The sequence below is a fragment of the Prionailurus bengalensis genome, chromosome A2 (assembly GCF_016509475.1).
Source record: "Prionailurus bengalensis isolate Pbe53 chromosome A2, Fcat_Pben_1.1_paternal_pri, whole genome shotgun sequence".
NCBI lineage: Eukaryota > Metazoa > Chordata > Mammalia > Carnivora > Felidae > Prionailurus > Prionailurus bengalensis.
In genome coordinates, this window is record NC_057348.1 from 119,332,330 (window position 1) to 119,350,333 (window position 18,004).

The 18,004-nt window shown below is 46.3% G+C and overlaps 1 protein-coding gene across 1 annotated transcript in view; it reads right to left on the minus strand.

Annotated features, from left to right (window-relative positions):
• The window catches only part of JAZF1 (JAZF zinc finger 1), a 351,409-nt gene extending 333,866 nt beyond the window's left edge, over positions 1–17,543 (minus strand). Inside the window, exon 1 of the mRNA XM_043589163.1 lies at positions 17,185–17,543. Coding sequence (XP_043445098.1) covers positions 17,185–17,299 — 115 coding nt within the window. The 5' untranslated portion in view covers positions 17,300–17,543. The remainder of the gene's footprint in view (positions 1–17,184) is intronic.
• Positions 17,544–18,004: the final 461 nt, after the last annotated feature.

Sequence of the window (18,004 nt, forward strand, 5' to 3'; positions counted from 1 at the left end):
CAACAACGGGGTCCTTGAGTGATTTGAAAGTTACAGAAAGCATAGCGGAAACGATAACCATAATGAAGCTGCACAACATTCCATGTCATTTGGAGCCGGAATTAATTTTTTTTAAAGATTTTTAAATTTTCAGTACAATTTACTCCCTAATGTGGGGCTCGAACTCATGACCCCAAGATCAAGAGTCGCGTGCTCCACAGATTGAGCCAGCCAGGCGCCCCGTGACTGGAATTATTTTAATTCCATTTGGTGACACTAGCTGATACATAGGTCTACAGGTGGATGCCAATGGTTCCAACCCTATTCCCCACCACGGTCTTCCTTTCTCCGTCTCCTCCCACCACATCAGCCTCCTTGCTGCTGCTCAAACATACAGACACGCCTGCTCTGGCCCTTTGTCTTTGCTGGTCCTTCTGCTGCCTGGAACATTCTTCCCCCACAGACCCAAATGGCTCCTTCATGCCCCTACTTCATTCAGGTCCCTTTGGAGACGCCTCCCCCTCGGGGGCCAGCCCAAGCTACCTTATCTCAAACAGGCCTCTCACCCTCTCTCTTCGACTCACTCTACTTTCTCCTCACAGCATTATGACTTTGAAGCTCTTATGTGTTTGTATTTTTTCTTGCTTCTCCCATGAGCGTGGACTGGGTGTAGTTCACTACCATGCCCCAGCTCCTGGAGAGTGCCCGTAGGGTTCACACGCAAGAAATATTTACTAAATACATAAACTGGGAGTTTTAGAAGTTGCTGCATGAAAAAAAAAAAAGAAAACATTTAATTACTTATTAAATCAGTTTGTTAGACAAAAATCTTTTAATACATAGAATCCATGGGGATGGAGAAGGAAAATAACTAAAAGGACCCTCAGCAATAGAGTTGGAAACCGTATTTTCTTAAGTTTATTTATTTTGAGAGAGAGAGAGAGAGAGACGTGCACACATGCACAGGCAGGGGAAGAGCAGAGAGAGGAGAGAGAGAGAGAATCCCAAACAGGCCCCACACTCTCAGCGTGGAGCCGGAGGTGGGGCTCACGCTTGCGAACTGTGAGATCACAACCAATCTGAAATCAGGAGTCCCATGCCTAACCGACTGAGCCCCCCAGACGTCCCCAAGCCATTTTCTTATCCAACTACTGAGAAGTCACATAAGCCTGGACCAGCTGCTTAAGTGTATCAAATCCCAGTACACTCTTTAAGGGGGAAAAGCATTGTAAGTCTGTTCTATAGGACTGAAAAATATTTCAATCATTGTCAAGTACCACTTAGAAACAAAGAAGTTAAATATTCTCTGCAATCAGTACACAACTCAACTATTGCCCCTCGACCTTCTAAAACAAGGCCTATCTCAGAACTTCCCTGAGAAGCTTCCAGCATTTGAGTATGTGACATTTCAAGGACGGTTCTTAAAGAGGTGCACAGCCACTCGACCAGGAGAGCACAGCATTTGGTTAGATTCCTATAGTCGTGTTCTTGGATTGCTTCATAAAAGCCCTACAAATCCTTCCGAATGATTCACAATAAACCTTTACAAACAATGCATACAAAATCATGCCCTATTTTTCCACTGCTTAGTTGGTACAACATGAAAAAATTATGTTTTCTGTTTATATAGCTTAATAAACCTCTCTAGACTCTTAAAATGCCTTTTCTCCTAACTGCAAAATTATATTTATCAAATATGGAAGCATTTTTCTAATCACGTGATCTAACGTCTCAAAAACTTAAATCTGGATAAACAATACTAAATTAAGGCTGGTATATTTTGAAACAGCAAGAATTTGTGTGTGGAATGTTTTAACAGCTCGTGGATTCCTACGACCACTCAGTATGACTTCTACAAACACCAACCAAAACTCGACCAGGGAAATCAAAGTTCTCAAAGTAAAAACGCTTAACAAAAAACAGGAATGTGTAACGTTATTTTGAGTCTTCCTCCATCATATTATGGAAACATAAAGAGGACAGAAGAATCTGAGGAATGTGGCACCAGCAGCAGGCACCATGGATGCGAGAAGATGGTCCGATAATATCGGTGTTAATATTTACAGGATGCTTCCTTAGCTGCCCTTCGTATGCATGTTTTAATTTAATCCTCATAGCCGCACTCTGAGATAAATACTATCTTTATCGGACAGAAGCTGAGGTCCAGACAAGTTAAATATCCTTGGCCAAGGTCACACAGCTGGTAGGGTTCAGGGCAGTCCTGCCTACCCACACCCCAGTAAAGCCTCCAGCATGGCTTCCTCGAGAAGGCAATGAAGGGAGCTACCTAGAGAGCTTTCTTCTCTTCAGAATTCACCAGAGTTCCAACAGCTAATACACCAAATAGAAGTGGTACCTCACAAAAGCTTGAGATACGTACTATTATTTCTGTTTTACTTTTTTTTGTTTTTTAAGTTTATTTACTGATTTTGACAGCGAGCAAGAGACAGCACATGGGAGGGGCAGAGAGAAAGGGAGAGAGAGAATCCCAAGCAGGTTCCGCGTGCTGTTAGCGCAGAGCCCGGTGCGGGGCTCAAACTCACGAACCTAAGACCATGACCCGAGCCGAAATCAAGAGTTGGTCGCTTAACCGACCGAGCCACCCAGGCACCCCATTTTAGAGATGAAAAACAAGGAGCCACAGAGAGGTTACATACTTGACTGAAGAAAAGTCAGGATCCCCAGTGAGGTAAGTAGCTTCCAGCAACCACAGGCTGGACCACTGTTCTACTGCTATTCTCTACTCCTCTTGGCCAAGCACTCTCGCCCACTCATGACTTTAACCTCCTGGGCTTCTTCATCTGTGGAATTAGCTAGTTGGACTAGACGACCTCTAAGTTTCCTTCTGGCTTCTCAGGGACCCGGTGCTCAATTCATCCGCTTGAAATCATCCTTTTGCCATGATGAAAACACCCAGGATAGAGTATTTGAGTGATCCTGCTTTTTTTCCCCAGGGGGAGGGAAATGCACCCAAATCATGATCCTAATATACTTTCAGGATTAAGGCTCATTTTTTTAGAATTTGGTATCAAAGAAAACTTGACATCACAAAGTTTTCATTAAAAAAAAACAGCTAACCATTTCCTGAAAAGAAATGGCAATTAAAAAACAAAACAAAATCATAAGCTACAATTCCATTACACCTGCGGTAGCCTGCACTTGATCTTAGCCAAAAGGCCGAGAAGTGATACACCTGCGGTAGTCCCTATAGCTTCTTTGCTGGAAACAATGGTCTTCAAAGTTTACTGTGCATCTCAGCATTTATACGTATTCCATTAAAACACATGGCCTATCATCAGTACCTTATTAAAGACGGTGATCAGCGGCGGTGGAAGAGTTTTCTTGCGCAGTGTTTTAAAACCATCTGTACTGGTTGCAAACCAATATAAGATATATTTCGTATAAAAAAATCATAGTTCTTAGCCTCTAATAAGGACAACAAGGATCTGTCAACAATGGCCCCCACTCCAACATGACAGCACGGGGCTGGAGGTGAGTAGTAGTCCTCTTTGTAAGCAAAGCAAGGGCTCTCTTTAGTTGGCCAGAGTCCCCACCACTCCCAAGTAGGTTGAACTTCGTCACTTTACACACACACTGTGTCCTGAGGGCATGAAGTTTGAGAAGTTGAGGACACAGGTTTTGCAGCTTAGGCATTTCTGCTCTAACTACACATCTGAGATGGTATCCCATATTCAAAACTGCTCGGTGTGCCTGGGTGGCTCAGTCGGTTAAGCATCCGACTTTGGCTCAGGTCATGATCTCACGTTCGTGGGTTCAAGCCCCGCATCGGGCTCTGGGCTGACAGGTCAGAACCTAGAGTCTGGAGCCTGCTTCGGATTCTGGGTCTCCCTCTCTGCCCCTCCCCTGCTCATGCTGTCTCTCTCTCGCTCCAAAATAAATAAACATAACAGAAAAAAAAGTTTGCTGGTTTTTTTTTTAATTTTTTTAACATTTATTTATTTTTGAGACAGAGAGAGACAGAGCACGAACGCAGGAGGGTCAGAGAGAGGGAGACACAGAATCTGAAACAGGCTCCAGGCTCTGAGCCGTCAGCACAGAGCCCGACGCGGGGCTCGAACTCACGGACCGAGAGATCATGACCTGGGCCGAAGTCGGCCGCTTAACCGACTGAGCCACCCAGGCGCACCAAAAAAAGTTGTTGTTTTTTTAAACCTGCTCTCCGTTCAACGCTTGCCTCCAGTCAAACTCAAAACTGCAGCTATAGAATGGAAACCCCAAAAGGTCACACCTCTTTAAAAGTGTTATTCCTTTTTTTAAAAATCCACAATCTTCGCAATGCTAGTGACTCCATCAGTGGGAACCAACGGGTTCCCAACTTTGACAACAAATTAGAATCTACTTTGACAAGGGCTCAGACCCAGCTCACCCCAGGTCAATCACATCATAAGCTCTGGGGGTGGAGCCAGCTGTCCTTATTTTGTCCGGGTTCACCCATGTGACTCTGAGGACAACTCACGTTGTCACACAGGGACTCATAAATTAAAAAGACTGCTTGCCACAAGCCACGGATAAGAAGAATTCTCCTTACTTTGCAACATAGGTTACGTCGACATGTAAGATGCCCTTCACTTTTCTGGGTTTTGACAAAATGTTATTTCTTTCCTCCAACATCTAATGTGAAATGTGCACATAACTTAGTAGCTCTTAGCCAAATTTCCTGTCTGGTGTTCACACATTTTAAACAACAAATATTTTGGTGTGGGCCCCTGGAAGTGCTGAAGTGAGGCCAACGTACAAAAGGGAGTTTCCAGCTCAGGCAGAACATTGAGACATATTAAAGCACACACTGTCAAACAAAGAGTCGGTGCCAGACTCCAGATGTCTAGTGTTAAAAATATCCTATCAAAAGATCTCCTCGGTAAAGATCTGAAATTGAAACTATCTATAGAGTGCTTGGGGCCGATGAAATGCCCGTGTGATATCCGCTGAGTCCTGAAGAGGTATTTTAGTCCACAGTCCACCAGCCTGTCCATTATCTCAATGAAGTGAGAACAGCAGAGGAAAGGAGGGGCCTGGAAAAAGTTAATCTAGAATTTCTGAGGTGAAGGCTTTCTGTAACACCTACCGAGCTTGCAAAGAAACTCCAAAACCCCGTTTCCTTCATTTGATGTTTGATGCCTGAAGAAGCACGGGCATAATATAGGCTTATTTATGCTTATTATCATGGTGTTCAGTTTACTTAACAGTAAGCTGTACAAATACGTCTTTACAGATTTCCCTGCTTCTGCCATTACTTAGATAATTACACCAGGTACTGACAATCAGGCAGCTAAATTAGCATTCGAGACGCTTTCACGGGATGATTTAGGTAAGAAAAAACTGGTGCGTCAATTCCAAGTCCAGATGTGCTGCTGTGCCAGCTGTTCAAGGCCTGGTGATGGAGTAATATGACCTAAAACGTGCTCTCTCGGGAAAGGACACCAGGGAAGTGTCCGGGAGAAAGGGCTCTTAAGCACAGCCAGGACGACTAGGGCTTTGGCTCTAAATTCACAGTGTTTACGACCGGGTCCCGTTGTGTGATAACCGGTCCAAACACAACTTTAAATTCACACACGTGACCATAATGCCAATGCTTTAATTTGGAGATCTGGAGTCAGAAGTTTGTGTGTGCAGTGTTAGGTATTATGTTTCTCGGGAGTTCCCCACCCCAGGTAAATAAGGATCCGTGAGGGAGGGGAAACCAGTTAGCACCTTCAGACAATACGGTAATTGCAACCACTTTAAAACTGCTGACTTATTATTTCCGTCGTGATTGCGACGATGGGATGCTCGATGGGATGCTCGTGGACCCTTCCAACCACTGTAAACTCCAGGAGTCTGGAAACATTTCTAGTTCTACCAGAAGGCAGGCATCCAAGCATCTCCCCACACTGCTCTCTTTGGAAATCCAACCTTTCTTCTGTACGTCATCAAGCACTCAGGTATACAAGGGCTTTCTATTAAAATGTAAGTATCTTTTAACTTTACTTATTTTTGACACAGAGCGAGAGTGCGAGTGAGGGAGGGGCGAAGAGAGAGAGGGAGACAGGATCCCGAGTAGACTCCGCACTGTCAGTGCAGAGCCCGACACAGGGCTCGACCCCGCGAACCGTGAGATCGTGACCTGAGCCGAAATCAAGAGTTGGACACTTGACCGACTGAGCCATCCGGGCTCCCCTAGAATGTAAATATCTTGTACGAGGGCACAGCTTAGGCTGTATAGAGCAGGTACTAAGGAATAGGAGGACACCTGAGAGCAAAGCCTACCCCACACTCCCCTGAGCCTTTGACTGGCTATGTGCTTCATGCTATGTTATTTGCTCTATGTCTCGGTCTGTATCTAGTGTCAAATGGGACTCATGTGCCATTCTGAAGCAATACATCAAAAGCAATTAGCCTGTGCCTCACTAGTAGGTGCTTCCTAAATAGTAGATATTGTTACTATTTGATGCAAACAAGAAGACTGTCAGAATTGTCCCCGAAAAGCTAAAAGGTAGATGGACTCAAGATTCAAAATCCAGTTCTGTCCAGCTTCACAAGCCAAGCGACTCCCCACCCCACCCCACATCCCCCCCCCCCCCCGCCTCCTTTATATACCAAACTGCCCTAGCAGAGAGGTGAGAGGAAGCAAGGTACACTTTTGTCCTAGCATTGTTGAAGCCCTAGAATGTTCTAGGCAACCAAATATTGTAGCTAAGGCAAGAAATAATTCAACGAAGCTTCCTAATAGTCTCAACGTGGAACAGGCCTAACCAAGTTCAGTTCCCAAGTGCGAAAATAAAGACATGGGTTTTTTTTCCAAATCTCCTTAAAAAAAAAAAAGAAAGTCTTCTTCAAATTTCCTTAATATAAACTGCCTTGGACTAACTGGTATTTGCATGGCTCCCATAAATATATACCTACAAACATGTAAATATATCATTCCTCACATATGAATGCTTCCAAGATGTTTTTCACCGCCCCAGGTTACCCCTGCAACTTATTCTTCTCACAGTCCAAAGCACTTCTCAATTTTCGTTCGCATTTCATTTCTGAAAACACATCTTGAGGAAGAGCCTAGGAAGATGAGCAGGCCCATCCACCAGGAAGGGGCTGTGTTTTGGCGGGAGGCAAAGTTTACAAGTGGTTACCATGGAGTATGGCAGGCAGGCACTACGGGACAAAGGGGGAAGAGCCAACTACAACGATGCACCTATCTGAGGTGGGAGAGGCTTTCTGTTCTGCAGGAAAATATTTCTGTTTTATAAGCTTACCAAAATAAACATTCTGGTTCGTATCTCACTAGATAAGGTATTTAACTAATACAGTAGCATATTTAACTCCAAATTGGAAGTACTCCTAGGATGGGGTACTATTTCATAGGCTTACAGTGAGGGTAAATTAAATATTGTATGAAAATTGGGGTGCCTGGGTGGCTCAGTTGGTTAAGCATCCAACTCTTGATTTTGGTTCAGGTCATGATCTCACGGTTCAGAAGTTCAAGCCCCGCGTAGGGCTCTGCACTGACAGTGTGGAGCCTGCTTGGGATTCTCCCTCTCCCTCTCTCTCTCTGCCCCTCCCGTGTGCACCCTCTCTCTCTCTCTCAAAATAAAGAAACATTAAAATAAATAAATATTGTGCGAAAATTGGTTAATACAGTCTTTGGCACAGGGTAGTGACTCCCTAACTGGGTTCAAGAAATAGATCCATGCTTTGTGAGGCTGGTAGACTTAGACCCTCTTTATGGGAAAAAAAAAAAAAGTTACAAATACAAAATTATTACAAAAGTTATCATTTATTTAGATTAAGAAATCACAACACAATGCAAAATTTTTAAAGCTACCGTTAATTACCAAAACATCACAAAATCCGGAACAAGAAACCAGTAATGAATTAACCACCTGACACGCTGCTGTATATATTTCTTTTGGGCTTCATGTTCTTCGATTACTTCTCATAGAACAATGATTTATGTTAATATCATTCCCTATGAGGACATTAGTATTTTCTATAAATCACTCTTTCCTCAAGTGTGGGTGATCCATACTTATTTTTAATTATTGATAATTCAGAAAAGTTACTTTCTGCCTCACGGCTCCTTATTAGTAATGCCATAGAAGTTTTTTGGATCGTTGTCAAATTTGTGAACACTTTTATTTCCTTTCATATACGAGCCATAAGAATTCAGGGCATTTCAAGTTTTCTTGTGCATTGACTGACTCCAAATATTCTGTGTTGATGACACTCATTAGCCAGTTTGTTGTCAATATTCTTTGTTGTCGATACAGATGCACTTGTGTCAAAAAAGCAAGAAACTTAAACACAGAATTTCCATAAAAAACATAGTGCATTTATAAATGTACACGTATACCTCACATTGCATTATATATAATTATATATAATTTTATGATATATAAATATATATAAGTATATACAAACATACAATATATATATGTATACTATAAATATTATACATATATATTATATTGCATCATGGAGTATATTCCTAACAAAAGGAACTTCCCACCTAACCACCCTTAGATAAGAAACGAACTCCCTGCTTAGAACTTTACACATTTAACAAACACAAGAATTTTCCAGACTAGCTTCTGGCTCCATACATTTCAAACTAATTCCTACTGGTAGATGTCAGAGTACACATTCATACTGCAATACTTCCTCCGGCCGGCCCTGCCCCTCTGGGGGAGGGCCCCAGGCGGGCTGGCACAGTGGGCAGTGTTCCTGGGAAGTGACTCCCATATGCAGGTGGCTAGGAATAACTTCACTAGACACAGAGATGACCATGAATCACAGAAATATGTACCATTACGCCCAAGCTAAGTGTGTCCCCAATTCGACTTCCCCCTAGCTGTATCGCGATGTCACTGGACCCAAGGAGATAGGTGACAGGAGGGATGTCAGAGTGGAAAAGAAAAACTTCAACCAACCGCTGCTAATCTTACTTGTTCAAATTTTACAAGCTACGATCCCACGATCGCACACTGCTAGGGCTCCTCCAGGATCTTGGAAAGGACTGTGTGGATCCCGGTAATGTATTCAGACGTGATGAAACACGTGTTGTCCAAGCGCGGGGCCCTGGGGCTTGACCTTCATTGGCTTCATAATAAATCTGCCTCTGTGGTCCTTACTATTACTCATTGTTTATCTCAGTCCGTACATATCTAGTCTCTCCAAATAAATTTCAACTCCTTGGTGACAGGAAGTACTGTCTCAAGTACAAACATATAGTAAATACTCAAAAATGTGTGCGGCAGTCCCCACTATACATAGTGATTTTGACGGAGTCAGAAAGAGAGCAAGTATATGTATAATATAAATGTATATATGGGGGCACCTGGGTGGCGCAGTCGGTGAAGCGTCCGACTTCAGCCAGGTCACGATCTCGCGGTCCGTGAGTTCGAGCCCCGCGTCGGGCTCTGGGCTGATGGCTCAGAGCCTGGAGCCTGTTTCCAATTCTGTGTCTCCCTCTCTCTCTGCCCCTCACCCGTTCATGCTCTGTCTCTCTCTGTCCCCAAAATAAATAAACGTTGAAAAAAAAAATTTTTTTTAAATAAATAAAAAATAAATGTATATATGTATTATGTACATACATATAAATATATGCACACACATATATATGTACACACATGTGGGTGTGGAGATATTCACACACACACATAAATATATTCAGATATGTAGTATACACATATATGTATTTTACATGTTATATGTGTCATTTATCTATATAGTATGTCTATATAGATACATAACTCTCTATAGAATATCAAAGAGACAGTGAGTCATTCCATGTTAACGACATGGCGTCCAGATCTTGTCCCTTCAAGAGATCCATCTCAGAAGAAAGTCACCATTATAGCCTGGCAGACAATGAACAGGGCTTCCTTTAGGAGGCCAGTGGGTGAACCAGACAAGGGCCACTCTGGCCATTTGGAGACTATCAATGCTGGACAGAGAGTCTGTAGTCAGTGACCCAAGAAGAGTCACTTTGACTCCTGCCAAAGTGGAGAGAGAGCTACTGGGAAGCCTTCATCCTTAAAGAGAATATCCATTAATGTGGTCCCTGCTTGCAGCTGGCCTTTTAAAAAAAATAAATAATAGGTGAAAATGACTGCAACATTCCAGTGCTTAGTGCAAGGGGAAAATATAATTTTCTTTAAACTGATTTAGCACATTAAATGAAAGGCTTGTTTTTTTCCCAACAAATTTCTGACATTTGCAGTTTCTGATTTTCAGATTCTAAATAAACAACGTGTGCCATTCAACACTTGAGCGAGGTCAACATGGAACAAATCTATTGCCTCATCATGAAACAAAACGTATTATCTGAAATCCAGCAACTTCAGTAGTACACAGGCCCTATCAGCACGGTCAAGGTCTGAGGGCAGGGATAAGAAGGGGGTGGGAGAGAGGCAATATAAAGAATTGTGGGGTATGGTTCTTGTCCTGACAGCAAAAGCTGGAAAAAAGGGAGGATTTTTTATTTATTTTTTTACATTTTATTTATTTTTGAGAGAGAGAGTGAGAGAGCACAAGCGGGGGAGAGGCAGAGGGAGGGGGTGACACAGAATCCGAAGCAGGCTCCAGGCTCTGAGCTGTCAGCACAGATCCCGACGCGGGGCTCGAACTCCCAGACTGCGAGATCATGACCGAAGCCGAAATCAGACGCTCAACCGACTGAGCCACCCAGGGGCCCCTACAAATTAGGGAGGATTTTTAAGGGATCTGATAACTGTCCTGTCTCTCAGATCTCAGTCTTAAACACAAGACCTTCGGCTTCCAGACAGTTCGAGGAAAGCCCCCTGCATCAAGAGTCACCAGCCTGCTGTAGCCTTGAGGCTTCTTCACTGTCATCAGTGGGAAGCATCGCCATCAGTTTATATCTCTAGTATTGTCACAGTGGGAGAGGTCTCCAAAATAGACGCATTCTAAAGGAAGCTATTTTCCACATACGGAGGCTTTTGTCAACCCAGTCAATCAGTTGCAGGCAGTTTTTCTGTCTGTGCATCTCAGTCACACATCAAAAAACATGGACGCTACAACAAGAAAACAATCAGAAGCTTGTGAAACTTAGGAGAGAGAATGTTCACTAGCAACGTCCCATAAAGGGTGACTTGACTATTTAGAGGTAAGAACCGGCTAAATGGAAAAACGATTTCGGAGAATGCTGTGAAGTTTTGGATTTAGGGTTCCTCCACACAGCATGTGATACGTATGCACACGCATGCACACGCATGCACTTGAAACCTTGCCTGGCTCTGTACCTGGGACCTTCTTGTGAACCGTGGGAGGGAGTAACAGGGCATCGCACCGCCAAGCCACAAGGTGTAGGCAAAGAGCAGGGCAGGCAGTGACAAGCCTTTCATTCATTCATTTAGTCATTCAGTCATTCCTCCCCCCCCACAGGAAATGTCCTCATGGGAATGTGCCCACAAGCTCCAAGCACAGTGCCTCTTTCTAGTCCTGGCTTTTTCCAAATAAAAACAGGCCACAAGGAAAGGCCATGTTGGAAGCCACTGGCCTTGACACCACTTTCCAGTCCACAGTGGCAAAGGCCTTTGCCAGCATCTGAAGTACCTCTGGCCACGAAGAACAGAAAGTGGCCAGAGCCTTCGACCCCGACCTGGACGATTGGATGTCTTCCCATTTCCCATTTTCAACCTTTCCTGGGAAAGGCCTGACGATTTCACATGGTTGTAGGTAGACACAACCCACCTTCTGTTCACCTCGAACGTAGACTTTCACAGTAGGATTGCAAACATACTCATTTAGTAAATATACAAAATGCAAAAGAAATTGGCTGACTGTGCTGTAAGTGAGTACTTTACACAGGCTAGTTCACTTAATCTTCATCAGCCACTGCATGGGGTAGGTGCTGTTACTGTCTTCATTAAACAGACGCAGAAACTGAGGCACAGTGTCACTGAGCCATTTGTCCACGGTTAAATGGCTGACAAGTGTCAGAGGTGTATATTCAAACCCAGGCAAGCAGGTTCACTATGCTACCCCTCAGATGATCCTCCCTTCAAGAGTTCAGAGCTACTTTAGTGGGGATAATAAGGGCTTACTAACCTATTACATACCCATTTATTTAGTATACTGGGGTGCCGTTTTAAGAAGATAATGCAAATGCTTACTATTTTGTTGGAACCCAATTCTACACTACGGGTAGTACAGTAACTACCTTATTTTTCTGTCTAAGGACTTTGATCTCTACTAATTAGATGGTTTACAAATCTACCATCTGACATGAAGCAGCATGGATTTTTTTTTTACCTTGGGTTTGGAAATGAGGAAACTAACAAGTAGAAACTCACAAGAAACCTGCTGACATTCAGGGTCAAGAACCACCAAGTCATAGCTACAGTGAGTCACTAGGTCAACAATATTTCATCTCCTAATGGGGCCTCTACAGAAAAATCTGAGTCAACAACAGCAAAGCTGAGGCTCCTAACATCTGAGGAAAGTTCTAAATGAGCCGCTAGTTTAGTAACAAGAATAACAGAATTGGGTCAGATTTCTGTGGTACAGTTTAAGAGGTGTGGTCTGCCTCGGGGCCTTTACACTGTCTGTTCCCTCCGCCTAGACCTTGATGTTCCCCTCGTGTCCTCATGGCTAACTTCCTCCCTTCTGGCAAGGTTTTGGCTTACCTCTTAGCTTCTCATTCTCAGTGAAGCCTGTCCTGACCAGCCAATTAAAAATGCTAACCATTCCTCCTCTCAATCCACCTTAGCCTGCTCGTTCTCTTTTCCATACTGCTAACCACCTTCCAACATCCTACTTAACTTATTCTTCTGCTCATTGCTGACTATCTCCCACCACTAGAAAATAAACTCCCCAGAGGATCTTTGCCCCCCCAAAAATACCAAGAGCCTAGAACTGTGCCTGGTACAAAACAGATGCTAAATATTATGACATAAATTCAAAACGCAGAGGAACGTTTACAAATATACCAAATAATCAAATTTATTTTGAGTCTAGGTGGCTCAGTTGGTTAAGCGTCCGACTCTTGATTTCGGGTCAGGTCATGATCTCACAGTTTGCGACATCGAGTCCCACATAGGGCTCTGTGCTGCTGGGATTCTGTGTCTCCTCTCTCTATGCCCTTCCGCCCCCCCCCCCCGCCCCCCACTTGGCATGCACTCTCTCTCTCTCTCTCTCTCAAAATAAATAAACATTTTTTTTTTTTAATCTAGTAAGGATGATTAAATACTTGCCTTTCTGAAACCAAAAGCCAAAAGATTTCTCTGCACTGGGATGCATGGATGGACAGAGCAGGCATTTCATGAGTCTGTGACACTGACCTTCAGTGCTAAATTTAGTGCCCTTGGTGTTTCTGAGATTCCTAGCTACCAGTTCAGCTTCACCTATCCAGGATGTGCACGTCAAGAGTGTTCCTACAAACTCAAGTACCTACTCACAGTAAGAAGCAAACAAATCTTGATCAGCTTTTCCCGTCTCCAGGAAACAGAGCTGGGCTATGAATGAATTGAGAGCAAGCTGATAGAGAAACACTTCACAATTGCAGGGCTATGGGATTTCTAGGCAATTTAAGTTGAGGGGAGGGCTTCAGCTGGGATATGGGGGTTGTACACAGAGACAGGTGCTCCAGGACCAACCTAGCGATGAAAGGCAAGGACGGGGGTGCCTGGGTGGCTCAGTCGGTTGAGCGTCCAGCTTCGGCTCAGGTCATGATCTCACAGTTTGTGGGTTCGAGCCCCACATCGGACTCTGTGCTGACAGCTCAGAGCCTGGAGCCTGCTTCCAGTTCTGTGTCTCCCACTCTCTCTGCTCCTCCCCCACTCATACTCTCTCTCTCTCCTTCAAAAATAAATAAAAACATTGAAAAAATTAAAAAAAAAAAAAGGCAAGGACAAACTCTGGAACACAGGTGCTGCACTCCTCCAGGAAGAAGAGAGCTAAGACAGAGGACGGTGAAAAATCACACTTCCCGTGGCTCTACATAGCCCCAAATCCTTTCTCCTATGGGTACAGGAAAATGGTTAAAAACAGGAGCTACATGTACATATGTAACAGAACAGAGACAGCTATTCTAAACTTAATGCACTTAATTAATCTGAATTAAAAAATACAATTTTAATGAAAACTACGGGCCTCGGGCACTGAAGGCCTTGAAAAATCTGTCAAGCGAGAAACACGCCACAGTCCCCTAAGTCTTCACTGCATTATTGCTTAAGAATTTTGACTAGTGCTTAGATAGTAATAACTCAGAAAGGTCCCCAAAATGGAACTACTACCTGAACATATTTCTAGTACTCTCATGATCGCTAACTACAAGCTCCGCGCAAAAATGAAGGATAATATTAACATAGATCTTTTAATAGTCCTTTCAAGCATCTTTTTAATGTGGCCACTCAGTAACAAGGCCGTGAAATCAGTAAGTCAATCAGGAAAAATAAACATCTGCCTCCAAAACCTTATAGCCCAAACCGCAAACAATAAATACCACTTAACAATACACACAGAGCTTTCACTAAATGCTTGGTCTGCTATATCTGCACTCAAGACCCTTCATCAAGTGTATTTATGTGACACTGCCTACTAATCAGGTTGTTTTTATTCTTCCTGAGGTCAATTCTTACTTGCGCATATAGGGCTGTTTTTGAAAGCCCCCTAAGGGGCCTCTCCTCAATAGAGGCACCCAACAGTTGAAGTTCATCTCTTCATTCAGGGAATTTCAAGTGTTTGTTCATTTTAGCATTTACTTTCCATAAAGTTGGCTGGTTTTAAACTAATTCCGAAGTACAGTCATGGGTAGTCTTGCCACACAGTGTGCCTAAGTCATAACTATTGTTATGAATTTAATTCTTCAATATTTTCATTAAGAGAAAAGAACTAGCCCTTTGGGGAGGGCCCTTAAAAGCTGAGTTTCAGAAAACTTTACAGAACCTTTAGCCTTCTGGGAAAATGTTTACCCAATACTAACAACAATTTCTGCAACCTTAAAAAGCTTTTTTGATCCACCAACCATTTAAAACCATCTTCTAATTGATTACAAGCTAAATCCTCAAGAAGGAAAACCGCCTTTAATACATTTTAAACTTATATTTTCTTTTAACCAGCTAGTCCAAGCAGGCAGGCAATGTGGGAAAAATTTAATTACTCACCTTAATTACAGTTTATCCTGAAATAACTCTTAGCGAAAGTGAATGGGATATGCAATGACAGCCCTAAGTGGGGAAATATTATCTATTTATATATTTATATAATGTATATTTCTTATGTATATTGTTTTCTATGTATTATTAAAGCAAGGGAAGTAAATTAACTGACAAAATTACTATTGGAACTCTGCATTACTTAAGTCTTACTATTATTTTGAACTGCTCATCATGAAAAATCTGATTTATCCTTAAAGTACCTGCGGTTATGACTATTTAATCATGCTATGAATCAGCAAATTTGTTAAACTCCTGCTTTTAAGACTACCAAAACTTGCCTAATCTCACACCTCCATCGGAGGAAATGGCGTTAACTATCATGTGGATGTTTTAAAACTTTGTAAGTTTCAAAACCTGGACAATTACTCATCAGGATTATCTCTTTAAAGACATTCGGTAGACATTTTCAATGATTCTTCCCCATCCCGGAAGCCCCTGCCCCTCTTTTCCCATGCTAAACTAGCATTCAACCCTTATTAAGCACCACTGTGTGCAAAGAGAAAGCACTATACCAAGCAAAAGAGCATAAGGCTCGGCCTCATTTTATTCGTGCATAAATAAACACAGCAGTCGTGATTTATTCTCACAACTTTGTAGGAACGTGAGTTGCATCCACATGGCTGAATCCACAGCATTCATTTGGAAAGGGCTTTCTGGGGTTAATTTACAGGTTCTCCGGATCAGACAGCCCCGATGGGGCATCACGCGGTCCCCTCATCTTCCAGCCCACACGGGACAATTCGTGGGCGCCAGCCACACCTTCTGCAGGTGGCTGGACCGCCGGAGCCAGATGAGCCCGACCCATCTCCCCTCGCAGGGACTCCGGATAGGAGTACGGAAATGCGTGCAAGGACTTGTGCGAATTCAAGGACTTGTTGAAGGGCCCCGGGGTCCTGGGCAGGGAGGGAAGCGGCCTGCCCGCGGGGGGCCCCCTCCCCCGCGGCCACCGAGTCCCCCACGCCCCGGGCGCTGCGCAGGCCGCCGCCGCCGCCGCGGATCCCGGGCGTAGCCGGCGCACCTCGGGCCTAGCACCATTTGAAAGGCAAATCTCAGAGCCGGGGCACATTTAAATGCCCTGCCGCGGCCCCGGGGGATTGCTCTCCAGCACACACAGCCGCAGGGGCCTCCGGGGCCGCCCGGCCTGGGGCGTTGGGCGCGGCCCGCCGGCGCCCCCGGGACCTCAGCCCGCAGCGCCCCGGCGTCCGCGCCAGGCCAGGGCAGGGGCGGGTGCCCAGGGCCCCCAGGCCCGCGTCCCCGGCGGGGCCGAGCGAGCCCCGCGGCGCCGGGAGAGAGGGCTTGAGCGGCGTCCTCCGCCCGCGGCCGCCGGCTCCCGCCCCCTCCCGACGCACCACACCTAGCAACCCGCGCTGACAGGACGCAGTGGCGGCGGCGGCGGGAGGAGGAAGCGGAATGGCTGCCGCGGTGGAGCCACCCCCGCCCCCCCGCTCCCACCTCCCAGCGGCTGCAGCCGCCGCCGAGCCCTGACAGCTCGAGCCGGGGCGGAAGCGGCGGGCGGCGTGCAGCGCCCGCCCCCCGCCGCCCCCGGCGCCTCGGGCCGCCCGGACCACCGGGCCAACTAACTCCGCGCCCCAGCCCAGCGCCGGCCGCCCGGCCCAGCCGCGCCCTCCGCCCCGCGCCCCCTCCCCCGGCGCCCGGCCCCGCCGCCGCATCTCCCCGCCGCCCGGTCCCTCCTCCCGCAGCCCCCGCCGCGGCGCACCCCCACTCCCACCACTTCACCGCCGGCGCGCACGCCCCTCGGAATCCCCCAGCCCGGCCGCCCGCCGGCCCCGGCACCTCGGGGCGCCCGCCCCCCTCCCCCACCCGAGCCCGCTCCCCGCTCCCCCCCCCCCCGCCCCAGGCACCTCGCGCCTCCGCATCCCGTCACCCCCACGCCCCGGGCTTGCACACACCCTCCCGCCCCGCCGCCGCCTGCCTCCCTCCTGGCCACCCCTGGCCATTCTGGGGTTCTCGCCTGGGCAGGAGTTTCCGCGCGCCGGGCACCCCCGCCCACCCCCGGGCCATTTACCGATGTGGTTGTCCTCGATGTGCTCGATGAGGTCGGCCAGGGTGGGGAAGTGGAGTCCGCAGCCCCCGAATCGGCAGGTATTGGAGAAGAAGGAGGCGGCGGCGATGCCTGTCATGGTGCTACATCGAGAGCCCCCCTGGTGTCGGCTCTGCGAGCGCCGGGCCGGCGGGCGGAGGGAGGGAGGGAGGGAGGGAGGCAGGGTGGGGTGAGGAGAGGAGGGGCTGGGGGAGGGGGAGAGAGGCGGGGTGAGGGGAGCGGAGAGAACGGGACGGAGGGAGAGGGGGCTAAGGCGATGGAAGAAGAGCGTAGAGAGACCGGGAGGCAGAGGGGAGGCGGTGGCGGCGGCGGCGGCGTCGGGAGCGGCGGGGGGAGGGTGGGGGTGGGGGGTGAGGCCGCTGCAGCTGGGAGGAGGGACCAGGGCGCGCGGCAACAGCTGTGCGGCCCCAACCTCGGTTCCTGGACTGAGGCCTCACCTGCGAGCTCCTGCCACCAACTTTATCTCTCTCGGCCTGCCCTTCACAGTTGGTAATACGTGCAATCTGTTTGGAGCTTCCTTGGTTATGTATATTACATTCGTGATATATACACATCTATTAATTACACACGCATCCCCGCGATGAGAACTCAGGGAGCTACCCAGGCCCCACTCGGGGACATTTGTTTGCACTTGGCCACCTGTCTAGGTGTGACACTGACATTCACAGGGGACCCAGGAAAGGTAATTGTGTGCACCTTACTCCTTAAACCTTTTTTTTTTTTTTAAGTCATTTTCTCTGGAGGTTTGTACGAACTAATTGATTTTAATGAAATTTCCCTCTAG